Genomic DNA, 23,791 nt, shown 5'->3' on the forward strand with positions numbered 1-23,791 from the left:
ATTTTCGTGTTTCTAGCATTACTTTTTGTTTTTCAGTTGTAAGTTTAACCAGAAAATTGGTTTAGATACCTAGAAATGGATTGAGTTGAGTTTGTGCTGTTAAATAAGTTGTTCATAGTTCATTTAAAACCCAAGAATCATGATCCAAATTCAAGAATGAAAAAATTATTAGATTGAATTGATTCATTAATTAGTAAACAATCAAATTGGTGAAAGAATCTTCATTGCAAGTGTGACCATTCTCGAAATATTGAGTCGTAAAGTTTTAAGACTAATGACCAAAATCAAGAGAATCGTTGATAATTTGATAAACCTATTTAGTTTAGGATGTTAAGGGACAACTTTTATGGTCGCAACATAAGTTTCAACTCGCTAATTCTTATGGTCATAGAATGAGGTCAATTAAACAAAAAGTCGAACTATTCTATTTTACAGAAAAAGAAAGGTTTTATTTCTCAAAATGAATACATTTTCTGGTAGATGATCAAAAGTCACACCAGTAAAAAAAGTTTCATTGAAAAAGCTGCTGCCATAAGCATCCAAAATTCAATCGAAGTTTAAACTTTGAACTCGATTTTCTCGGTAACTAACCATCAGATGAATTATTTATTAGCACCAATGGACTCAGTTTCTATGTCCCTACAAACCAACAACAATCGCAAGCCTTAAATCAAATGTCCGAGTCTCTAGCATTGCTTTTTGTATTTTAGTTGTAACTTAAACCAGAAAATTGTTTTATTCACCAATAAAAAGGTTAATATGAGTTTCTTTTGTTAAATAAGTTGTATCTCGTTCATTCAAAGCCCAATCATTATGACTCAAATGCGCTAATGCAAAGCAATATAAAAGTATTGCATTTTTAATTAGTAAAGAGTTAAATTGATGAAAGAATCATGGTTGTAAGGTGATGCCATTCTCGATATATCGAGTCGTAAAGTTTTAAGACTAATGGCCAAAATCAAGAAAAGTGTTGTTAAAATGTTAAAATTTTTCAATGCAAGTTGTGAAGAAACAATTTTTACGAACTTATAATAAGTTTCAACTCGCTAATTCTTATGGTCATGGAATGAGGGCGATTCAACTAGAAATCAAACTAATCTATTTTACAGAAAAAAAGAAGTTCTATCTCTCAAAATGAATAGATACTTTGGTTATTACAGTAAACTACAGTTCAATCAGATTGTTCCATTAAGAGCGTGAAAATGAATACCACCGAAAATGCTTGGCAATGCTAATCCAAGAGTTAAGGCAATAGTAGCCAATGATGAAACAAAACTTGGTGTTATGAAGGCTAAACCAGCAAAAGTGAATCCAACATCATAACGATCAATCCTTCGAAGGAATAAATTTATCTAGAAAACAATAAAATTAATCAGAAAAAATTACATCCATTTTTCTAGAATTGAATTTAAACTTAAGTTTAGATTGGAGTTTTCGGTCAACATGAAAAAGGGTTGTTACTACACATTTATGCACAAATTGACACAAATGGGCGAAGACGGGTAAAAATGGATTTCTTTCGTATTGTTACTCTGTTGGCTTGTAGGGCAATGAAAACTGAATTCATTTGTACGATTTAAAGATTTCTCTGACCTACAGTTTTCCAGGAAATTGTGGTCAAAGTTGAAACTTCGATCGCTTTTTGTACAATTAGGAAAGCAGATTTTTTCATGAAACTTATTTTACTGGTGTGACTTTTGATCATCTACCAAAAAAATATTCATCCTGAGAAATCAAACTTTTCTTTTTCTGTAAAATAGAATAGTTCGATTTTTAGTAGGATCGACCTGATTCTATGACCATGCGAATTAGCGAGTTAAAACTTATATTAAGACCATAAAAATTGTCCCCTAACATACTGAACTAAATAATTTTATCAAATTATCAACGATTCTCTTGATTTTGATCATTAATCTTAAAACTTTGCGACTCAATATTTCGAGAATGGCCACACTTACAATAAAGATTTTTTCACCAATTTGATTGTTTACTAATTAATGAATCAATTCAGTATAATAACTGTTCATTCTTGAATTTGGATCATGATTCTTGGGTTTTAAATGAACTATGAACAACTTATTTAACAGCACAAACTCAACTCAATCCATTTCTAGGTATCTAAACCAATTTTCTGGTTAAACTTACAACTGAAAAACAAAAAGTAATGCTAGAAACACGAAAATGTGAGCTAAGAGTTTAGACTTGGGGGGTCCATTGAGGCATAAAAACTTAGTCCATTGGTGCTATACTGTAATGTATCCGATGGACAGTTACCGAGAAAATCGAATTCAAAGTTTAACTTCGATCACCTTTTGTACAATATTGAAAGCAAATTTTTTCATGAAACTCATTATTCAAAACTAACTTTTGATGCTCTATCAGAAGATGTATTTATTTGGAGAAATGCAACTTTTATTTTTCTGTAAAATATATTATTTCGTTTTCTAATTTAACCGACCTCATTCTATGACCATAAGCATTAGCGAGCTGAAACGTATTCTTAGCCCATAAAAATTGTTTTTTCACAGCATGGATTAAATACTTGCAACAATTCAACAATAGTTCTCTTTCTTTTTGGCCATCGGCCTTAAAACTTCAAGCCTCAATAGTCGAGGAAATGCCGAACTTATAACCATCATTGTTGGTCAAGCATTAGATATCATAATGGGTTATAGTATACTGGAATATAAGAGCACTCAAGATACCACGAAAAAAGTTATAGCTTTGTATTCTTTAGGTTTTCGGTTTTGAGACTTGATTTTCAAAAATTGAATGTTTACTAACCACAAACCCGATGCTTCCCAAGGATCTTCATTATTAAATGAATTAGCTCCGATTTTATTCGTATTCAGTCGGATTGAGTTATAAGCTATAATAAAATCTGATGTTTGGAAAAGAATGATAGTTGTATGGAGGGCCATTGTCGAGATATTGAGTCTCAAAGTTTTTAGATTAATGGCCGAAATCAAGAGATCGGTTGATAGATTGGCAAAACTATTTGATCCATAATGTGGAGTGGCAATTTTTGTGAATAAATAATAAGTTTCTGCTCGCTAACCCTAATGGTCAGAGAAAGCGATCGGTTTAACTTAAATTTACATTTGATCTGTTTTAAAGAAACAGAAAACTTTATGTGACAAAATAAACGATTTTCTGATTGGTCATCAAAAGTTAGTTTTGAAATATGAGTTTCATGAAAAAATTTGCTTTCATTATTGTACAAAAGACTATTGAAATTTCAACTTTGACTTCGATTTTTTCGGTAACTGTCCATCAGATTAATTATTTGTTAGTACCAATGGACGCAGTTTACATGTCCTTAGCGGACCCGCAAGTCTCAACTCTTTACGCAAATTTTCCCGTCTCTAGCATTACTTTTTGCATTTTAGTTGTAACATTAACCAGAAAATTGGTTTATTTACCCAGATATGTGTTTAGATGAGTTTGTTTTGTTAAATAAGTGGTTGATAGTTCATTTAAAACCCAAGAATCATGACTCGAATTCAAGAATAAAAAAGTTATTAGATTGATTTGATTAATTGATTAGTAACAAACAAATCGGTGAAAGAATCATTATTGTAAGTGTGCCCATTCTCGAAATATTGAGTCGTAAAGTTTTAAGACTAATGACCAAAACCAAGAGAATCGTTGATAATTTGATAAAATTATTTAGTTCAAGATGTTAAAGGATCAATTTTAATGATTATAAAATAAGTTTCAAATCGCTAATTCTTATGGTCATAGAATGAGGTCAATTAAACAAAAAGTCGAACTATTCTATTTTACAGAAAAAGAAAGGTTTTATTTCTCAAAATGAATACATTTTCTGGTAGATGATCAAAAGCCATACCAGTAAAATAAGTTTCATTGAAAAAGCTGCTGCCATAAGCATCCAAAATTCAATCGAAGTTTCAACTTTCAACTCGATTTTCTCTGTAACTAACCATCAGATGAATTATTTATTAGCACCAATGGACTCAGTTTCTATGTCCCTACAAACCTACAACAATCGCAACCCTTAAATTAAACGTTTGAGTCTCTAGCATTACTTTTTGCATTTTAGTTGTAAGATCAACCAGAAAATTGGTTTATCTACCAATAAAAAGGTTAATATGAGTTTCTTTCGTTAAATAAGTTGTATCTCGTTCATTCAAAGCCCAATCATTATGACTCAAATGCGCTAATTCAAAGCAATTTAACAGTATTGCTTTATTAATTAGTATAGAGAATGCTTGATGAAAGAATCATGGTTGTAGGTGATGCCATTCTCGATATATCGAGTCGTAAAGTTTTAAGACTAATAGCCAAAATCAAGAAAAGTGTTGTTAAAATGTTAAAAATTTACAATCCAAGTTGTGAAGAAACAACTTTTATGGACTTATTATAAGTTTCAGCTTGCTAATTCTTATGGTCATGGAATGAGGTCGGTTTAACTAAAAATCAAACTAATCTATTTTACAGAAAAAGAAAAGTTCTGTTTCTTAAAATGAATACATTTTCTGGTAGATTATCAAAAGTTGGATCTGCAAAAAGAGTTTCATGAAAAAAGCCGCTCGCATAATTGTACTAAAGGCGATCAAAGTTCTAACTTGTGACAAGTATCAAATTTTAAACTACGATTCGAAAATTGCATTTTCTCGAAAACTGTCAATCAGAGAAACCTTGAATCGCACAAATGGTCTCAGTTTTTATTTCTGTACGAATCAACAGAGTGCAAACTTGAAAGAAAATAATTTTTACCCATTCCTGCTCATTTTTCGTTCAGTGTTTTGTTAATTTGAGCATAAATGTGATAGTTGTGTCTTTTTCATAACAGCCATGAAAAAGTATGAAAAATAGCCAAATCTTACTTCATTATTGAATTCAAGTTCACCATTTCCAATTATTGTAAATGAAAGTGAATAAACTTTGTCAAAAATTTTGTTAGAGATGAGGTTTACTTTGATGAAATGGTATGTTATTAGAACCAAGTAGATGGATTCACCAATAAAGCGAACAAGAAAAATGATGAGTGAAGATACTGAATTTGCTTCATCAAGAATAATACCAAAGATGAATAGACAATAACCAACAAAATAAGTGTAAAAAATGAAAATAGTGAGAGAGAAAAATTTGTTGACCAAAGAAACTGTTTCTAGTGCTTTCATGTATGCAAGTCGAATCGATTGCATTTGCTTTCCAATGTTATGTCCACTTGTAATCGTTTTAAAGTCAAGTTGCTCAAGTCGATAATCAATAACAATGAAAGCCGAATGCAAGTATAAGCACGTTTCAACGATGAACTGAAGGAATGAAGTCCATCCAATTACAAAGAACAGCGAAAGTATTTGATGAAAAATGATTCTTCCAAGTTTACCATATTCTTGTGAGATATTCCTGGGCATGAATGAATGTTCAGCATCGCCAAAGTGAAGAAAGGCTTCAAACATGATCGTATAAATGGCCGTGTAACGAACAATTTTACTTTTTTCTTGAATAAACGAATCGGCATTACTTTTATATTGATCATTGTCACTGATCAAACTATCGAGAAACTTAATGTACCAGAAACGATTAAATACAAAGAGCGCAATTACAAGTCCAAATAATACTACGTAAGCTCGATTCCAAATGAGCGCATATCGTCCAATGCGACTGGTCGACTCTGTTTGGGTTGAAGGTTCGGTAATAATTGTGTAAAGTCCAATTGTTCCGTTGATTATAAATGCAAGAGAAACGATTGCATGAAATGATTGACTGAACAAGTTTCTCTTCAATATCGATTGGGCCAGAAATGTTGACGGTGTAACTGATTGCTGTAAAACTGATGAATGTTGCATGATGAAGCAAATAAGTAGACTTTTTGTATTTTAAGAATTGAATTTTCTAACAAATTTAAATTAGAAATTATTAAATCTCTTTCGTTTTAACCATCCATTGAAAATTGTCTGGTCTATTGGCTGGTTGTCAATAAAGAAAAGGAAACTTTATGTAGAGAAACATTGATTTCTGAATGAATCGATTTAACATAATGAAGTTTTTTATTAAATGCCAATTTTTTTACATTTTATTTTCAGCAGTAAATTGAATATTAATCCTAATTATTTCTATTCATCAAACAATCGATGAAATTGAAACTACATTAAATATTAAATAGTTCAATCTAAAATCTAATTCTTTGCTGCATACACTTTTTAAACAGTTTTGGCCAATTGTTAGCTGTGTAACCGTTTCAAAAATTTAAACAAAATACACAATTTATCTATTTGTTGAACAATGACTTATATATTTATTCAAAGCATTTTAAGAATTATTGAAAAAGTTTGGAATCAACAGATAAGAGGCGGTGGTGGTGGTGGTGGTTGGCCCATCTTAATTAATTGTGCTAATCGCAATTTTGACAGAACTTCATTTTCAAAACTATCTAAAGCTTGATTGAAGGATGGGCCATAAGGCGATTGTTTAGGACGTGTCTGAATAATGATTGTTAATTTTTTAACAGATAAATTGTCAAATCTTTCATTGAGCACTTTCATGACTTGTTCTTTGTCCTTAAACTCAATTTCTGCATTTGAAGATTTGGGTGACATGATGACGTTGACTGGACCAAACTTGGAAAAAATGTTTGATAATATTGCTGATGATACATCAAATTTGGACGCCCATTCAACTCTTAATCTGTACAATATTTCATCTGAAGGTCCAACACGATGAGCAATGTCTCTTAAATCGTGTTCAACTTTAACTTTGAGTTTCTGATTTTCCCGATCCAATTGTCTAAGGTTTGCAATTCTGTTTTTCTCGGCATCCTTCATCCTGGCGATATCTTCCATGATCTTCCTTTCTTTCTCTTCCTTGGCCAGTCTTTCCCTTTCTTCCAGTTCATCACGAAGTTTCTTTCTCTTGGCATCGAGTTCAGCATCTCTCATTTTCTTTTCCTTTTGAGCTCGAAGTTGCCTGTCATATTTTTCTCGGGCAGCCGGATCCGTTAAGATATCTAGAATTTTCGATAAATTTTCAAAATCTGCTTTTGCATGTGGATTTTCCAAATTTTTATCCGGATGAAGTATTAAAGCTTTTTTCCTGTAGGCCTTTTTGATTTGAGAAGTTGAAGAGGCTGAGGAAATTTCCAAAAATTCATAGTAATCCATGGAGTCCATTTCAGGTGATTAATTTAAAAAACAAGATGTTTTAAAAACCTATTGAAATTTCAGGGAGATAATAGGATAACTAATGGGTAGTAAACGAATGAACTTTTGTCAAAAAAAGATAAAAGAAATTGATGAATTAAACATATTCAATAATTTCTCATCTCCGAAAATCTGTATTTAGAAAAATGTTTTTGGATTTAGATGTTGTTTACACCAGCAGATGGAGAAAGAGGTCAAACAAAGCGCAAGATTTAATACAAAGCTTGATCTTCGAGTATATTGATTGTTCTGGTAATAATATCATTTTTACTACAATTTAGGTTTCGATTGTTCAATAAATTTAAGTTACTTTGGTTAATGGTTATTAAAGTAAAACAGTATCGAGTATCACTGGTAATTTATGCTGAAATTACCCATTAACCTTTTTCCAAAATTATTTTGTTTTTTTTTATTGAAAAGAGCGCTGCGTTATGAGGCCAACCTTTATTACTTGCAGTAAAAATTTTTAAAACTTTTTGTGAGTTAACCTATTGTCTGCATATAAGCATTTTTGCTTTTAGTCAACTATTTTTTTTATTATATCGGCCGAAGAAATGGATGAAAATATTGTAAATCTCGGAACAAGTAAGTTCAGTTTCTTATTTAATTATTGACTATTTAATCTTTCGCATTTATTTTAGTTACATTTAAAGTGAAACTAGCTGATGTCTATCATGACTTTGTTCTTGAATGGTCAGAGGAAAGTCAATGTTATGAGTCACAACAATTTTTCAAACAAGTAAGCAGAATTATTTGATTCTACCATCAAATCATTTATTATTTATTATCTCTCGATTTCCTTTCTTGAATTGTATAATAGATTGCTTCGATCACTGGAATACCAATTAAATATACAGGTTTAATTCATATTTATGGAGGTCCACGCCCATTCATTCCACCTTCCAAAATAACTGTGTACAATCAAGAGACAGAAATTTACAAGAATCGAAAATTGTAATTATCTTATTTTCACATTGAAATATACTGCGACTAATCATTTTTCATATTCTCACATTCAAACAGTCAACCCCAGGATCTGGTATGTAACGATTTCGCCAAACGAATTGTACAATATATGGATTATTTTGGTTGTGACTATTTTACCCTTGATTTCAAAATGTATTGTCCGGGTAAAATATTCGGCATCTTTTATAACATAATGCCGGAACGAAAAGTTCAACATGAAACTGAGTGTTTAGGAGAAACATTTTGTCATTATGGAAGCAGTAAATCTATGTTAGACAGGATTAGATCCATACTTGCCAATGATGAGTTGAAATCACAGATGGCGGATTCACTTCCTCCAAGTAATATGGAAGGATATGGATATGACGAATGGGAATTTGCAAGGCACAAAGTTTTCATCCATTTCAATGTCAATCAGTATTATAGACCACAATGTAGTAGAACTTTGCTTCCTTACCTAGAGTGGAGATTTTGTAAACTGTATCTGAGAACTCATGGATAACGTATAAAATGCTGACAAGATAAACATCTAGGGAAGAACATGAAATTTGAATGTTCGATTATGATCTTCCACACCGCCCAGCTCATCACAGAAATTATTTATTAGTACCAGTGGACGCAGTTTTTATAACTCTTTAAACCCTTCCAAGTTTCAACTCTTTCCGTAAATTATTATTATCATTATTTCCATTATTTTCATCAATTGACTCCGTTTTTATGTCCCTAAATGAATAGACAATAGCCAACAAAATAGAAGTAAAAAGTGAAAATAGTAAGAGAGTAAATGCGACGATTTATTTATTTGTTGAAGAATGACTTATATATTTATTCAAAGAATTTTAAGAATTATTGAAAAAGCTTGGAATCAACAGATAAGAGGTGGTGGTGGTTGGCTCATCTTAATTAATTGTGCTAATCGCAATTTTGACTGAACTTCATTTTCAAAAATAACTAAAGCTTGAATGAACGATGGGCCATAAGGCGATTGTTTAGGAAAAGTTTGAATAATGATTGTTAATTTTTTAACAGATAAATTGTCAAATCTTTCATTGAGCACTTTCATAACTTGTTCTTTGTCCTTAAGCAGTTCTCTTGATAACACTAAAGAAGCCACCAGTTGTTGAGAAATATTTTCCTGAAGTATCATTTGTTTTAGATTCAGCTGCTTGTGGATTAACAATCTCTAAACCTTGAAGAGGTGTGAATGCGACAGAAGATGCTGTACCAGAAATTTGTCTTTTAACGGTCTTTGTTCCACCATAAACTTGTTGTTTTTGCAAGTTTTTATGAAGTGTTTTAGAAATACGAACTTTGGTTTTCTCATCAATTTGAGGGGCTCTGATTCTACCCATTGCTGATTTTCCTATCTGTCCAGTTGTAAAACCTAAATCTTCTTGATAAGCATCATCCACAATTTCACCAAAGTTCATCCTATTGGCTTGCTTTCTAAATTCAGTCATCGCCATTCTTTCTTTCATTCTTCGCACTCTTTTACCACCTCGCTTCTTTCTAGGTTGATCAATCGGTGGTGGCAATGGTTTAACTTGTTTAACAGGTGGAGGTTCTTGCAACTTATCAAGAGCTCGTTCAATTTTGGCTCTAAAACTTCTACCTTGACTACCATCTGGTGAAGAATGGCATGCATCAACTCGAGCTGCTATTGTACACTTATTAGCTACAAGATGTGCTGCTTTACGTCTTAAATCAGGCGGTGTGTCTTGCACTATATCAGTTTGAAATACAAAACCGGTGTGGGGTAAGACTTGAGTTGATGAAAATCCAGACAAAGTTTTCTTCCTTGATCCAAGAACCTCGACATTGCAAGATGGCATTTTAGATAAATTGGTTAGACCTCCAGCTAATCCCATTAATTTTGCAGCGATGTTCGCACCAACAATAGCTGAAACATTTGGGGCAATAAAAGACATTCTTGACTCGACAAATTCAAATATTTTTAACTTAAATGTATTCAACTCGACTGCCATATCGCAAGCTTCGTTAACAGCATTCAGCTCTTCCTTAGAAAGTTTGATTCCTTGTGTTGTTGATGCACTAACGCTGACAACCATGATTGTAGCTTGAGTCAGAAACTTTTGTAATATTTCATTGTTTTTGGCCTTATCTAAATAAAAGAAAATAATATCAATGAAAAAGTATATAAATCAAGGAACTTTATAACTCAATCTTACCTAGATCATTGCCTAACTCCTTGACAGTCATTAAATATTCCAATGCATTTGGTATAAGTGAATCAAGCTCTGGAAATCTTTTACTATATTTATCTTTGACAAATTTATGGATTATATTTAAATCGTCATCGATTGCGACAGTTAGGTTATTGGCTTCAACAATCAATTTATATTCAGGATGAGCTTCCACGGGTCCATCTAAGCTGTCTTTATCAATGAAGCTTCCTTGCTGGTCAGTTCTCTTCTCTATTTCTAACATGATTCTTTTCAATTCATCTGAATCTCGAATAGTAGCTAACTTCCTGATTGAACTGGTCATATCAATATTCATGCTTTCTTCCCCTGCACCAACAATTAGCTGAAACATTCGGGGCTATAAAAGACATTCTTGACTCGACAAATTCAATATCAATATCTTTAACTTAAATGTATTCAACTCGACTGCCATATCACAAGCTTCATTAACAGCATTCAGCTCTTCCGTAGAAAGTTTGATTCCTTGTGTTGTTGATCACTAACGCTGATAACCATGATTGTCGCTTGAGTCAAAACTTTTGTAATATTTCATTGTTTTTGGCCTTATCTAAATATGAATATAATAAAATAAAATCAATTCAAAAGTATATGAATCAAGGATCAGTAAGATCAATCTTACCTAGATCATTGCCTAACTCCTTGACAGTCATTAAATATTCCAATGCATTTGGTATAAGTGAATCAAGCTCTGGAAATCTTTTACTATATTTATCTTTGACAAATTTATGGATTATATTTATATCGTCATCAATTGCGACAGTTAGGTTATTGGCTTCAACAATCAATTTATATTCAGGATGAGCTTCAACGGGTCCATCTAAGCTGTCTTTATCAATGAAGCTTCCTTGCTGGTCAGTTCTCTTCTCTATTTCTAACATGATTCTTTTCAATTCATCTGAATCTCGAATAGTAGCTAACTTCCTGATTGAACTGGTCATATCAATATCCATCTCTCCAACTCATCAGCTAATGACACAAAAAAAGATAGAGAAGACCAGACCAGAGATAAAAAGTGACGGAAGAGATATGGATAGAAGATGAGGACAATTAGTCGATTAGGAGCACAAATAATCAAACTAAACAGAAACAAAAAATGGTTAACAGAAATGGCGCTTAAGATAACCTCAAGCAAACAAAAGAGAAAGAGAGAAAGAAAAAAGACTCACCTAATCTTAGTTGAGGTAAATTAGTATCGATATTGACCTTGTCAAGAGGTTGATCAACCATAATTGGAGATTAAGAAATTGATAAAGAGGGGAAAAGGCAGAGAAAACAGAGATAAGAAAATTGATGAGGAAAACTAAAGGGGTTTTGGGGGTAAACTAGATCCTCCATAGAAAGGTGATGCAAAACTAAAAGTATAAAAGTTGAAGTGAAACTAAAGAGCTAAGATTAAACATAATCATCTTCAACAAACTGAACTGTAAAATTTTACACTAGTGTTTATTAAAATGGAACCGTCCTTCAATTTCGTTGCACGAATATGGACTGGCAACGTCGTTTTTACAACGAAGGAGGAAACCCTCAAAAAACTTTGTCGAATGGCCGAGCTAGAGTACACCAGCAACACATATATCCACATTGATGACGAATTCGTGCCTGAGAATGTAAACCAGCCTTTCGACAAGTTACTTAAATGGCTGGGAAACCAACGCGTTACCAATTTTAACATAAGAGGAAACGTTGAGGATGGACAGAACCACCTTTGGGTATCTCGAGGTGATAAATAGCTGCTATTATTGATGATTTATTGGCCACAGGCGGAACTCTTGAAGCTTCTATCAAATTGATAAAAAATTGTGGTGGAGAAGTTGTCTGTAGCATGGTGATCATTGAATTAGCAGATTTACATGGGAAGGACAAAGTTGATTCGCCATTTTATTCCATATTAAGAGTTTAAATTTTTGTAAATTCGAGCTGAATTAAATAAAATAAGATTCTTTCCGATGCTATTTAAACTTTAATGAAGTCTAATTTTCTTTATTTTTCATGGCATAGCAGCTATGTGCACGGGTTTTGAATTCTAGCAACATTTTTACAGGATCTTCTGATTGTAGCACACCACGACCAACGATGATTATGTCAGCATTTCTTTTGATTACGGCTTCTTCTGGTGTGACATATTGCTGACCCATACCGTCACCAGTTGAACCAATATTCACACCTGGAGTAAACTGAATGAAACCCGGATCATTCGAGACTTTTGCTTGGCTGATGAATCCAGAAACAAAAGTAGGGTATTGTTGAGCGATTTGACCAGCCATCTTCACCCCATCTTCATGCAATAAGCTACCTTTATGGCTCATCTGAGCAATCAATAGAACACCTCGAGGCTCTGAGCTTGTCCAACCCTGCAAAAACAAAAAAGAACGGTTAATGTTAACATTATTGCAAACACATGTTGCTTTAGTACTTACCTTCATGAGAGCTTCAATCGTAGTTGTCCCAGTAATCACATGCGATGTTACTAAATCTGCCCAATCTTGAATACGAAATATTCCACCAACATATTGCTTCAAAACTGTAGCTCCAATATCGGCAAATTTCCTATTTCAATAAAACACGAATTTAGTGATTGAATTTGTAGAAGTCACTTTGCACTCTTACCTGTCTTAAAATATTAAAAAATCGTGCTAAAGTCGTAAAGTATTAAAGCTTTTTTACTGTAGGCCTTTTTAATTTGAGAGGTTGAAGAGGCTGAGGAAATTTCCAAAAATTCATAGTAATCCATGGAGTCCATTCCAGCTTATTAATTCACCAAATAAAATGTGACAAAAACCTATTGAAATTTCCGGGAGATAATAGGATAACTAGTCAATAAGTATTAAAAAAATGAACTTTTGTCAAAAAAAGATAAAAGAAATTGATTCATTAAACATATTCAGCATTTCCCATCTACAAAAAATCTGAATTTAAAAAAATGTTTTTGGATTTAGATGTTGTTTACACCAGCAGATGGAGAAAGAGGTGAAACAAAGCGCAAGATTTGATATCGAAATGTTTAAATATAAAGGATGTTGAAGGATGAAAATATTGAAAATCTCGGAACAAGTTCAGTTTCTCATAAGATTCACAGTCTTAAACATAAAGTTTTAATAGTTTTATTATGACAATACAAGAATATCGTTTTGTAATAAAGTTTGAAAAATTAAAACTTGATCACTCAATTTAGATTAAGCAGTTTTCTTGATAACACTAAAGAAGCCACCAGTTGTTGAGAAATATTTTCCTGAAGTATCATTTGTTTTAGATTCAGCTGCTTGTGGATTAACAATCTCTAAACCTTGAAGAGGTGTGAATGCGACAGAAGATGCTGTACCAGAAATTTGTCTTTTAACGGTCGTTGTTCCACCATAAACTTGTTGTTTTTGCAAGTTTTTATGAAGTGTTTTAGAAATACGAACTTTGGTTTTCTCATCAATTTGAGGGGCTCTGATTCTACCCATTGCTGATTTTCCTATCTGTCCAGTTGTAAAACCTAAATCTTCTTGATAAGCATCATCCACAATTTCACCAAAGTTCATCCTATTGGCTTGCTTTCTAAATTCAGTCATCGCCATTCTTTCTTTCATTCTTCGCACTCTTTTACCACCTCGCTTCTTTCTAGGTTGATCAATCGGTGGTGGCAATGGTTTAACTTGTTTAACAGGTGGAGGTTCTTGTAACTTATCAAGAGCTCGTTCAATTTTGGCTCTAAAACTTCTACCTTGACTACCATCTGGTGAAGAATGGCATGCATCAACTCGAGCTGCTATTGTACACTTATTAGCTACAAGATGTGCTGCTTTACGTCTTAAATCAGGCGGTGTGTCTTGCACTATATCAGTTTGAAATACAAAACCGGTGTGGGGTAAGACTTGAGTTGATGAAAATCCAGACAAAGTTTTCTTCCTTGATCCAAGAACCTCGACATTGCAAGATGGCATTTTAGATAAATTGGTTAGACCTCCAGCTAATCCCATTAATTTTGCAGCGATGTTCGCACCAACAATAGCTGAAACATTTGGGGCAATAAAAGACATTCTTGACTCGACAAATTCAAATATTTTTAACTTAAATGTATTCAACTCGACTGCCATATCGCAAGCTTCGTTAACAGCATTCAGCTCTTCCTTAGAAAGTTTGATTCCTTGTGTTGTTGATGCACTAACGCTGACAACCATGATTGTAGCTTGAGTCAGAAACTTTTGTAATATTTCATTGTTTTTGGCCTTATCTAAATAAAAGAAAATAATATCAATGAAAAAGTATATAAATCAAGGAACTTTATGACTCAATCTTACCTAGATCATTGCCTAACTCCTTGACAGTCATTAAATATTCCAATGCATTTGGTATAAGTGAATCAAGCTCTGGAAATCTTTTACTATATTTATCTTTGACAAATTTATGGATTATATTTATATCGTCATCAATTGCGACAGTTAGGTTATTGGCTTCAACAATCAATTTATATTCAGGATGAGCTTCAACGGGTCCATCTAAGCTGTCTTTATCAATGAAGCTTCCTTGCTGGTCAGTTCTCTTCTCTATTTCTAACATGATTCTTTTCAATTCATCTGAATCTCGAATAGTAGCTAACTTCCTGATTGAACTGGTCATATCAATATCCATGCTTTCTTCCCCTGCACTAACATGATTGAATCCAGAATAAGATGCTTCACCCGAATGTAAATCACCAGACAAATTGGTATCATCATATCCACCATCATCTTCAAGGTCAGCCAACAACTCATCAGCTAATGACATTTTGTCGGATTATTTTTGCCAAAAAACCAAAAATCTAAATAGATAATTTAATCAAGGGTTAAAAAAGAAAAAGCAAGGTGAGATATTGAAATCAGCAACAAATTAAATAAGACGTACTTTTGAATACCACAGGTAATGATAAATATACACAAATTACGACTTCAATGTTTCGGTGAATCCGATTTCATACACTTTTGGAGGTAATTTAAAACAAGAGGCGATCTCATCAAAGACTGTAAAGAAATGAAAAAACAAATGCATTAAAGTTAAGGAAAATAACAAATGCAAAACAATAATAAAGATAAATACTTACCAATTTTTTTTCAGTGAGGATATCTTCAAGAATTGAACTGTCAAAATCAGAAGAAACCGAGCATCCCACACCACTGGATGAACTAGAAGACGATGAAGAGGATGATAATGAAGATGATGATGTTAAGGAACCAGATTTACGAGGTTTAGAGTCCATAACACAAAGCCCAACAACACTAAAATAGGAAGAGAGTTGGTCAATATTGAATGAAATTCACAAATTGTATTTTTTCATTCAGCTGTTCTCATTTGTAACTTACATTGAATCAAACAAGTAGCCAATCAGAGTGGAGGCGCTCTTTATGAACAAGTTTGTATCTACTACAGTACACATTGCTTTGCTGGTTATCTTATGCCTAGTGTATTGTCATTTAATTAATTTGTGTTTGTTTTATTTCTTTAAAGTCTTTAAATTAAATTGTGTCTCCAGTGTTTCTCAGAATGGAAAGAATGTCTCGCACTGTGAATCCCATCAACAAAGTTTTATTCGAAATGATGGAGCGAAAGAAAACAAATTTATGTTTAGCTGTCGATCTAACTAAATCAAGCGAGATTATTGATATTGTTGATAAAATGGGCCCTCATGTGGTAGTCATCAAGATTCATGTCGATATAATAGAAGACTTTGACCGTAAATTCATTGAAAAAATGGTGACTTTGAAAAAAAAGCACGATTTTTTAATATTTGAAGACAGGTAAGAGTGCAAAGTGACTTCCACAATTCCATTAATCACTAAATTCGTATTTTATTGAAATAGGAAATTTGCCGATATTGGAGCTACAGTTTTGAAGCAATATGTTGGTGGAATATTTCGTATTCAAGATTGGGCAGATTTAGTAACATCGCATGTGATTACTGGGACAACTACGATTGAAGCTCTCATGAAGGTAAGTACTAAAGCAACATGTGTTTGCAAACATGTTAACTAACCGTTCTTTTTTGTTTTTGCAGGGTTGGACAAGCTCAGAGCCTCGAGGTGTTCTATTGATTGCTCAGATGAGCCATAAAGGTAGCTTATTGGATGTGGTGAAGATGGCTGGTCAAATCGCTCAACAATATCCTACTTTTGTTTCTGGATTCATCAGCCAAGCAAAAGTCTCGAATGATCCGGGTTTCATTCAGTTTACTCCAGGTGTGAATATTGGCTCAACTGGTGACGGTATGGGTCAGCAATATGTCACACCAGAAGAAGCCGTAATCAAAAGAAATGCTGACATAATCATCGTTGGTCGTGGTGTGCTACAATCAGAAGATCCTGTAAAAATGTTGCTAGAATTCAAAACCCGTGCATATAGCTGCTATGCCATGAAAAATAAAGAAAATTAGACTTCATTAAAGTTTAAATAGCATCGGAAAGAATCTTATTTTATTTAATTCAGCTCGAATTTACAAAAATTTAAACTCTTAATATGGAATAAAATGGCGAATCAACTTTGTCCTTCCCATGTAAATCTGCTAATTCAATGATCACCATGCTACAGACAACTTCTCCACCACAATTTTTTATCAATTTGATAGAAGCTTCAAGAGTTCCGCCTGTGGCCAATAAATCATCAATAATAACAGCTTTTGATCCATTTTTGATGGAACCTTCTTGAATTTCAATCGTATCTTCTCCATATTCAAGTTTGTAGGACAATTTTTGTGTTGGTCCTGGAAGTTTACCCTTTTTTCTGATTGTTATGAAAGGTAACTTATGTTGTAGAGCCAAGGTTGGACCAAAAAGGAATCCTCTCGATTCAAGAGCAACAATGACATCAATTGGACCAAAAGAATTCAACTTTGCCGATAAAACATCGAGGGTGCTTTGAAAGACATCAGGATTCTGTAAGATTGGCATTATATCATAAAATAAAATTCCCTTCTTAGGAAAATCAGGATAAGTTGTTATTGTTGACTTTATAGTGGCCACTTTTTCACTCAAATCATCACCTTGGGAAGACATAATTTTCCTTGAAATCAGTGTTTTTACGCACGAAAATTGATAAAAATTAAACAAAAGATTTTAAAATTGAAAGATATTTAGACACTAGTCAATGAATGGTACTATAAAAATGTGTGCCAACTGACAACCGTATCTCTTTCCACACCTTCTCCCATCATTATCATCCATGCAAACATGGGAAATCACTTTGATGATTTTCATTTTTTAATCAAACAATAATCTGGAAAAATATAAAACTTTACTCTTTGGCTGACAACTTGTTAGAGGGAAGAAAGAGAAACCAGTTTTTGAGCAGCTTAAACATAATCCGTTGATAATGATTTGAAATTTTTAGCGCGAGTCTGCCTGTTTCAACCAATCCTGTTTAGTTTAAGCTCTTCAAGTTTCTCTGCAACTTCTCTCTTGTATCTTTAGTTTTGCATCACCTTTCTATGGAGGATCTAGTTTACCCACAAAAGCCCATTACATTTTATCCTCATCAATTATTTTTTCTCTTTGTTTTCTCTGCCTTTTCCCCTCTTTATTAATTTCTTAATCTTTAATTATGGTTGATCAACCTCTTGATCAGGTCAATATCGATACCAATTTACCTCAACTAAGATTAGGTGAGTCTTTTTTCTTTCTCTCTTTCTCTCTTTCTCTTTTGTTTGCTTGAGGTTATCTTAAGCGCCATTTCTGTTTACCATTTTTTGTTTTTGTTTGGTTTGATTATTTTTGCTCCCAATCGACTAATTGTCCTCATCTTCTATCTATATCTCTTCTGTCACTTTTTATCTCTGGTCTGGTCTTCTCTATCTTTTTTTGTCTGTATTGGGATATTGGGATAACCCTTTATATCGATATGTTATATTCAGGTGAAGACTCGCAACCTGGTGAAAATTCTTTCTCGTACAATGAAGCCGGATCATCAAGTCAATCTGGCAGACCAATAAATCGATGGACCAAAGAGGTAAGTGACATATTGTTACAGAACGAATCTCAGTTTTGGCAACATATCTTATCTATTTGCGCGCTTGACATTAACCCTTTTTTTTGTTCAATCTGTGAATTTTCAGGAAGATGAATTGGTGATTCGGCTTGTGGAAAAGTATGGTCCCAAAAAATGGACTGTGATTGCTCGAGAACTCAAAGGCAGAATTGGAAAGCAATGTCGAGAAAGGTGGCATAATCATTTAAACCCACAAATAATTAAATCTTCTTGGACGGATGAGGAGGAAAGGACAATAATCGAAGCTCATCGTACATGGGGTAACCAATGGGCTAAAATCGCCAAGTTGTTACCTGGAAGAACGGATAATGCGATTAAAAATCACTGGAACTCTACATTGAAACGAAAAGCCGAAGCTTTAGAAAGGGGTTCACCAGTTCCACAGCCACGTCGTAAACGTCGTAAAAAGCAACATGTTGATCTGGATGACTCTGCAGTTCCATATGAACATCAATCGATGTCAATGTTCTTTAATGACAGTACCAACGAGAACAATGACCCTGATACCACCTCAGTGAAGCAAGAACCGCGCCAAGAAAGCTACACAGAACAAGAGAATGTATATAATAATCAAGAAAATGTATATGATCAAGAAAATGGATACACTCAGCATGTGGAACCAAGATACTTAAGTTTTGCTCATGATTCTACATATTTTAGCCAGTCCTCATCTTATTCTAATCAGACCAGCAATTCATTGCATGACTTAAATTTAACCAATGATAATAATCGTGTCCCTCTCGGTGATTTGAAAGTGATACCTCAGGATTACGACGAACTCAACGATTTAAGTGATCTATTACCACCTCTTAATGCTGAGATGCTCAAAAAAGAAGGAGTCGACATTTCTGGTTTTGAACCTGAATCGTTTCATGAAAATTTCCTTATGGAAATGTTGGATTCAATTGATACTTCTCCATTATCTTTAAGTTCTTTTGAGCTATCTCATAATGAACCTAGAAAGATCCAAAGATGCAACAAAGATGTAAGATTCATAAACAACTCTCTCAATACTCATGAAACATTATTATCAGATCTTTATCATCTAACTCATCTTGACAAAACACTTAACCTTTTTTTCTCATTTTCTTGCATTCCAGACTCGCCGTCGATCAGGTCCGGCTCGCAAATTGGACTGGGAAAAGGTTACCTTGGGCAGAACTCCTGATCAAATTGAATTGACTCAACAAGCGCGTGCATACCTTAATTCTCAATATCTGCATTAATACTTAATTGAAACTTATTGTTTTACTTTTCTACTCAAACTCTCAATGAGAGATGAAGATATCACGTTAACAGATTGCTTAATACCTTGGTAAACCAAATAGTGATTTTTGGCATGAGTACCAACCTCTAAATTAGTCTTCAGTGGTTCACAAACAGTCAAAAAACAACAAAAAAAATATTTTCGTAAACTCACATCACTTCACTATATCCAACCACCTATACACCATTGCACCGGAGCGCGGAAAAATATTGATCTATTATATTTTTACACTTAATTTAATACAAATACTCGCAAAAAATAGGTTGCATTTTTGACTTGAATCTTGTCAATTAACTTAATCGTGGGCCAACAAAAAAAAATTTATATATTCTCACTAAATGTTGAATGGATGTATATTTTGGAATGCTCTTTTTTGCGCTCATCAATAAAAGATTAGCCAAGCAATTATTGAAAGTCTCCTTTATTACCTTTACCAGACAACCTTATTACCTTTGCTACAATGAAAAAATAAAAGTGAAAACGGAATTTGAAAGTGTAAACATAACTCAAGTGATAACGCAGGTAATGAAAGTCCAAATCTTGTAATTATCAAATACAATGTTTTAATTGTGTTTTTAGGAAATGGTGAAACCTAACAATTCATTAATCTTCTATTAATAATCACCAGGAATGCTGAAAATGAAATTAAAATGCCACTTTCCAGTCAACAATTGGTTTTAATGAGTTAAAATCACTATCTATTAACAATTTAATAATTATCAATCAATAAAATAATCAAATCTGATTCATTAGCACCATCTTCATTATCATCCTCTTCATCGTCATCATTATAATAAAATGTCACAATAAAATGATTCAAACTTTATGCTTAAGATACATCATATTATTGTAAAGTTGATAAAGCTAGCAATTAACCTCAACTTTTATCGATATACCAATGTCATTTTGAATTTTGTTGCCAATATTAAATTAAATATCAATTCTAATCATTTCATAAAAAACCGATGACATGGAAACACTCTAATTAATCCGATTGGATACATAACCTGTGGGGAAAAAGTTTGAGACTTTTTGGTTTTTTTCTTGTATCTCGTAAGATAATGGTTGAATTTTTCTGAAAATTCAACATGTTAGAGTTGGATAGTGTAGCTTTGATAATTGAGAAATCCAGAATGAAAAAAAACAAAGGTCACTTCACAATCATCGCTCAAACTAGGAGGAGAAAATTTTTTTTAAATGAAATTGGTTTCGTGAATAACCTCATGAACAACATTTTATGAAGCTAAAAAAATAAACCAATCGATGCAACTCTTTGAGACCTTTCAGTTAAAGTACAGTCCAAAAAATTCAGATTAGTCGTTTGAAAGATATTCAATTTTGAATGGAATTTTAGCTTCAAAAAAGTTGACTTAGTCATTTTCTGTCTATGAGAGTTTAACATTAATCGAAAATAAAAAATTTTTCTCCTCCTAGTTTGAGCGATGATTGTGAAGTGACCTTTGTTTTTTTCATTCTGGATTTCTCAATTATCAAATCTACACTATCCAACTCTAACATGTTGAATTTTCAGAAAAATTCAACCATTATCTTACGAGATACAAGAAAAAAACCAAAAAGTCTCAAACTTTTTCCCCACAGGTTATTAATCCAGAGGAAAGTTTTAAAAATGAAAATGTCTTTAATCCGCGTATCGAAAAAGTTTTATTTTTTACTGAAACAAGAATAATTCACATTTCAGGTTATTCCCCTGATATTTATCTTGTTAGCATTATACGTTATCCGCGAGTTCTCAGATACAGATGATTTGAAGTGATGCAAAATCTCAACAAATCACTACTACAATTTGGCTTCAAACACTGTCTGGTATTGAAATGCATGAGAACATTATGTCGTATAGTCGCCCGTTGATAATAATCTGTATTTTCTGAGCTTAAAGGAAGTAAATCCGCTATTTTTGATTTCAACTCTTCATTGGTAAGTATGGATCTAATCCTATCCAACATTGATTTACTGCTTCCATAACGGCAAAAGTACACCGTTCTCCACCACTCGGCCCCTTGACTTATACACCGATCTGCGCTGACCAACCTTTCGTCTTCCGGCAACATGCAATAATTGATAGTCAGTGAATTAGTCATACACAGCATTGTGAACCTAAGGATAAAACAATCGATGCCATGATCCATATAGTGTACCATTAGTTTGATTAACTCGTTACATAATAAAATCTCATTTTCACTATTTGCATGTAAGAATATGAAAAATAATTAGTCGAAGTATATTTCAATGTAAAAAAATAAGATAATTACATTGTTCGATCCTTGTTAATTTCTGCCTCTTGATTGTAGAAAAATCTATAGCTAGGTGATTGGTTGTTTGGGCGTGGAGCTCCAGCAATTGCAATTAAATATGTACATTTTAATGGTATTCCAGAGATCGAGGCAAGCTACAATACAAGAAAGGAAATCAAGGAATTGATAGTTAATGACTTGATAATATAAACAAATGATTTTGCTTACTTGTTTGAAAAATTGTTGTGGCTCATAACACTGTCTTTCCTGTGACCATTCAATAACAAAGTCATAATAGACATCAGCTAGTTTCACTTTACATTTAACTAGAATAAATGCGAAAGATTAAATAGTCAAGAAGTAAATAAGAGACTGGACTTACTTGTTCCGAGGTTTTCAATATTTTGCTCCATTCCTTCAGAAGACATTATAATTAGTAATTGAGTTGAACAACAAAAATGCTTAGATGTATACAAGATGTTAAGATACAAAATATCAAAAGTTTTGGCCTCAACAAAGACAGATTGGCCTGAAATGGAAGCGCTTTTTTCGAATGCAAAAAAAACAAACAAAATAATGCTGATGCAAATATCAATGCAAAAGTAATATAAAATTTGCTGTTTTCCAACAAATAGACAAATATACATATTCTTATGAGTTGATTTAATAAGTTAAACTGTCGCATCTGAGAAGTAACTTAAACATATTAACTAAGGTAATTTAAACTCGAGAGTTAAGTCTGGACTTGTTTCTTTCATTGCTATTTTATAATGTGAATATGCATCTCTCAATTGCTGACAATTTATAATAATTCTCGCGGTAAAATTTAACAAAACTTATAACTAATCAATCATTTCCCTTAACTGTTTCCATTTCTAAGCAGATTATCATTGATGGTGAAGATCATTCCTAACGAGTGGATTCCCTTTATTTCATCTATTTCTTTAATTCATACACTTTTTTATGGACAAATTAACAATTACAGTCACTGTTGTCGAGTTCTGTATCCATAAAAGGTGATCCTAAGCAATTATTATAAAATTTAATGAAAAGATGAAGTGTAAACATAACTCAGGTAATCAAGGTCCAAACCCAAGTAATAATTATCAAATACAATGTTTTAATGGTGTTTTTAGGAAATGGTGAAACCTAACAATTCATTAATCTTCTATTAATAATCACCAGGAATGTTGAAAATCTTAAAATGCCACTTTCTAGTCAACAATTGCTTTAATGAGTTTAAACCTTTATCTATTAACAATCAAAAAATTATCAATCAATAAAATGAAATGAAATAAAATAACAAAAACATGAATAATCTTCAATATTTAACACAAGATGTCACTTGGATATCACAAGTTGTGCAAATTTTTCTTAAGTTTACTTCTCATTTCGTATGTCTGTCGTATTATTTCGGCTGTTGATTGTAAATCCAGTCTTGGCGGTTACTTCCGGTAATCCACAAGCAGCTGAATCCAAAACAAATGATACTTCATGAAATGGGTAGTTTCATAGAAAAAAAATTTTAAGGTTATTTGCGCGACAACGGTTTCCAATATAAAAAAATTAGTTTGAAAAAAATTTATTTCTGGTCATTTTTACCTATTCTTTTAGTCCTTATCCTTAAACCACTTTTTTCTTCATACGATCAGGTTTACAATTGAGTTTTGATGATTATTATCATTACATAATTGATCAAATAATACAATAGCAAATGTGGTAAAGATATTCATGATAACTTAAAAAAAGCGAGGTTTGTTATTAATCAAAGCCTTTTGTCTAAATTCAACCTTTTGTTCATCATTTTCTTTACCATGTTAGAACAATATTGTAACCTTTAACTCGACTCATTATTTCTTTTGTTTATCAGGCTCAACTAGGAACACCTTGGGTTAGCATTGAATCAAGATAATGAAA

The 23,791-nt window shown here is 32.7% G+C and overlaps 9 protein-coding genes across 9 annotated transcripts; 3 read left to right on the plus strand and 6 right to left on the minus strand.

Moving 5' to 3' along the window:
* Positions 1 to 6,236: 6,236 nt before the first annotated feature.
* On the minus strand, positions 6,237 to 7,328 carry LOC107365561 (dnaJ homolog subfamily C member 17). Its single transcript, XM_015933090.3, has one exon. It carries the CDS (start codon positions 7,137 to 7,139, stop codon positions 6,309 to 6,311), a length of 831 nt encoding a protein of 276 aa, XP_015788576.2. The 5' UTR covers positions 7,140 to 7,328; the 3' UTR covers positions 6,237 to 6,308.
* Positions 7,329 to 7,421: 93 nt separating this feature from the next.
* Positions 7,422 to 9,899, plus strand: LOC149094526 (uncharacterized). The gene is made up of 4 exons (XM_089270143.1): positions 7,422 to 7,754; positions 7,811 to 7,908; positions 7,990 to 8,123; positions 8,193 to 9,899. The coding sequence occupies exons 1-4, from the start codon at positions 7,724 to 7,726 to the stop codon at positions 8,635 to 8,637; spliced, it is 708 nt and encodes a 235-aa protein (XP_089126269.1). The 5' UTR covers positions 7,422 to 7,723; the 3' UTR covers positions 8,638 to 9,899.
* LOC149094527 (U4/U6 small nuclear ribonucleoprotein Prp31-like) lies at positions 8,929 to 11,666 on the minus strand. Its single transcript, XM_089270142.1, has 4 exons — positions 11,527 to 11,666; positions 10,980 to 11,326; positions 10,325 to 10,907; positions 8,929 to 10,257 (listed from the first exon to the last, which is right to left on the minus strand). Exons 3-4 carry the CDS (start codon positions 10,689 to 10,691, stop codon positions 9,215 to 9,217), a joined length of 1,410 nt encoding a protein of 469 aa, XP_089126268.1. The 5' UTR covers positions 10,692 to 10,907; positions 10,980 to 11,326; positions 11,527 to 11,666; the 3' UTR covers positions 8,929 to 9,214.
* Positions 11,667 to 11,802: 136 nt separating this feature from the next.
* LOC149094528 (uncharacterized) lies at positions 11,803 to 13,289 on the minus strand. Its single transcript, XM_089270144.1, has 3 exons — positions 12,968 to 13,289; positions 12,778 to 12,907; positions 11,803 to 12,711 (listed from the first exon to the last, which is right to left on the minus strand). Exons 2-3 carry the CDS (start codon positions 12,781 to 12,783, stop codon positions 12,331 to 12,333), a joined length of 387 nt encoding a protein of 128 aa, XP_089126270.1. The 5' UTR covers positions 12,784 to 12,907; positions 12,968 to 13,289; the 3' UTR covers positions 11,803 to 12,330.
* A 140-nt stretch (positions 13,290 to 13,429) lies between these two features.
* LOC107365559 (pre-mRNA processing factor 31) lies at positions 13,430 to 15,633 on the minus strand. The gene is made up of 4 exons (XM_015933088.3): positions 15,423 to 15,633; positions 15,227 to 15,342; positions 14,644 to 15,143; positions 13,430 to 14,576 (listed from the first exon to the last, which is right to left on the minus strand). Exons 3-4 carry the CDS (start codon positions 15,107 to 15,109, stop codon positions 13,534 to 13,536), a joined length of 1,509 nt encoding a protein of 502 aa, XP_015788574.2. The 5' UTR covers positions 15,110 to 15,143; positions 15,227 to 15,342; positions 15,423 to 15,633; the 3' UTR covers positions 13,430 to 13,533.
* A 131-nt stretch (positions 15,634 to 15,764) lies between these two features.
* LOC107365562 (uridine 5'-monophosphate synthase) lies at positions 15,765 to 16,781 on the plus strand. Its single transcript, XM_015933091.3, has 3 exons — positions 15,765 to 16,116; positions 16,180 to 16,309; positions 16,374 to 16,781. The coding sequence occupies exons 1-3, from the start codon at positions 15,863 to 15,865 to the stop codon at positions 16,746 to 16,748; spliced, it is 759 nt and encodes a 252-aa protein (XP_015788577.2). The 5' UTR covers positions 15,765 to 15,862; the 3' UTR covers positions 16,749 to 16,781.
* On the minus strand, positions 16,755 to 17,367 carry Aprt (adenine phosphoribosyltransferase). The gene has a single exon (XM_015933093.2). The coding sequence runs from the start codon at positions 17,365 to 17,367 to the stop codon at positions 16,819 to 16,821; it is 549 nt and encodes a 182-aa protein (XP_015788579.1). The 3' UTR covers positions 16,755 to 16,818.
* Positions 17,368 to 17,788: 421 nt separating this feature from the next.
* On the plus strand, positions 17,789 to 20,027 carry Myb (proto-oncogene like protein Myb). The gene is made up of 4 exons (XM_015933089.3): positions 17,789 to 17,972; positions 18,222 to 18,316; positions 18,423 to 19,340; positions 19,456 to 20,027. Exons 1-4 carry the CDS (start codon positions 17,912 to 17,914, stop codon positions 19,579 to 19,581), a joined length of 1,200 nt encoding a protein of 399 aa, XP_015788575.1. The 5' UTR covers positions 17,789 to 17,911; the 3' UTR covers positions 19,582 to 20,027.
* A 1,246-nt stretch (positions 20,028 to 21,273) lies between these two features.
* Positions 21,274 to 22,524, minus strand: LOC107365564 (uncharacterized). The gene is made up of 4 exons (XM_015933092.3): positions 22,257 to 22,524; positions 22,103 to 22,200; positions 21,893 to 22,029; positions 21,274 to 21,821 (listed from the first exon to the last, which is right to left on the minus strand). Exons 1-4 carry the CDS (start codon positions 22,519 to 22,521, stop codon positions 21,359 to 21,361), a joined length of 963 nt encoding a protein of 320 aa, XP_015788578.2. The 5' UTR covers positions 22,522 to 22,524; the 3' UTR covers positions 21,274 to 21,358.
* Positions 22,525 to 23,791: the final 1,267 nt, after the last annotated feature.

This window comes from Tetranychus urticae, chromosome 1 (genome assembly GCF_039701765.1).
Source record: "Tetranychus urticae isolate SD_2017Ah chromosome 1, NJAU_TeUrti_SD_1.0, whole genome shotgun sequence".
NCBI classification, from domain to species: domain Eukaryota; kingdom Metazoa; phylum Arthropoda; class Arachnida; order Trombidiformes; family Tetranychidae; genus Tetranychus; species Tetranychus urticae.

Coding starts and splice junctions, on each gene's coding strand:
- LOC107365561 (XM_015933090.3), bottom strand. CDS start 7,139: ATGGACTCCATGGATTACTATGAATTTTTGGAAATTTCCTCAGCCTCT.
- Myb (XM_015933089.3), top strand. CDS start 17,912: ATGGTTGATCAACCTCTTGATCAGGTCAATATCGATACCAATTTACCT. Junction 18,317..18,422: donor TAAATCGATGGACCAAAGAG/GTAAGTGACATA, acceptor GTGAATTTTCAG/GAAGATGAATTGGTGATTCG. Junction 19,341..19,455: donor TCCAAAGATGCAACAAAGAT/GTAAGATTCATA, acceptor CTTGCATTCCAG/ACTCGCCGTCGATCAGGTCC.
- LOC107365562 (XM_015933091.3), top strand. CDS start 15,863: ATGGAAAGAATGTCTCGCACTGTGAATCCCATCAACAAAGTTTTATTC. Junction 16,117..16,179: donor TTTTTAATATTTGAAGACAG/GTAAGAGTGCAA, acceptor TTATTGAAATAG/GAAATTTGCCGATATTGGAG. Junction 16,310..16,373: donor CGATTGAAGCTCTCATGAAG/GTAAGTACTAAA, acceptor TTGTTTTTGCAG/GGTTGGACAAGCTCAGAGCC.
- LOC149094526 (XM_089270143.1), top strand. CDS start 7,724: ATGGATGAAAATATTGTAAATCTCGGAACAA. Junction 7,755..7,810: donor TATTGTAAATCTCGGAACAA/GTAAGTTCAGTT, acceptor CATTTATTTTAG/TTACATTTAAAGTGAAACTA. Junction 7,909..7,989: donor CACAACAATTTTTCAAACAA/GTAAGCAGAATT, acceptor ATTGTATAATAG/ATTGCTTCGATCACTGGAAT.
- LOC149094527 (XM_089270142.1), bottom strand. CDS start 10,691: ATGTTTCAGCTAATTGTTGGTGCAGGGGAAGAAAGCATGAATATTGAT. Junction 10,258..10,324: donor GGAGTTAGGCAATGATCTAG/GTAAGATTGAGT, acceptor TCTTTTATTTAG/ATAAGGCCAAAAACAATGAA.
- LOC107365564 (XM_015933092.3), bottom strand. CDS start 22,521: ATGTATATTTGTCTATTTGTTGGAAAACAGCAAATTTTATATTACTTT. Junction 22,201..22,256: donor TATTGAAAACCTCGGAACAA/GTAAGTCCAGTC, acceptor CATTTATTCTAG/TTAAATGTAAAGTGAAACTA. Junction 22,030..22,102: donor CACAACAATTTTTCAAACAA/GTAAGCAAAATC, acceptor CTTGTATTGTAG/CTTGCCTCGATCTCTGGAAT.
- Aprt (XM_015933093.2), bottom strand. CDS start 17,367: ATGTCTTCCCAAGGTGATGATTTGAGTGAAAAAGTGGCCACTATAAAG.
- LOC107365559 (XM_015933088.3), bottom strand. CDS start 15,109: ATGTCATTAGCTGATGAGTTGTTGGCTGACCTTGAAGATGATGGTGGA. Junction 14,577..14,643: donor GGAGTTAGGCAATGATCTAG/GTAAGATTGAGT, acceptor TCTTTTATTTAG/ATAAGGCCAAAAACAATGAA.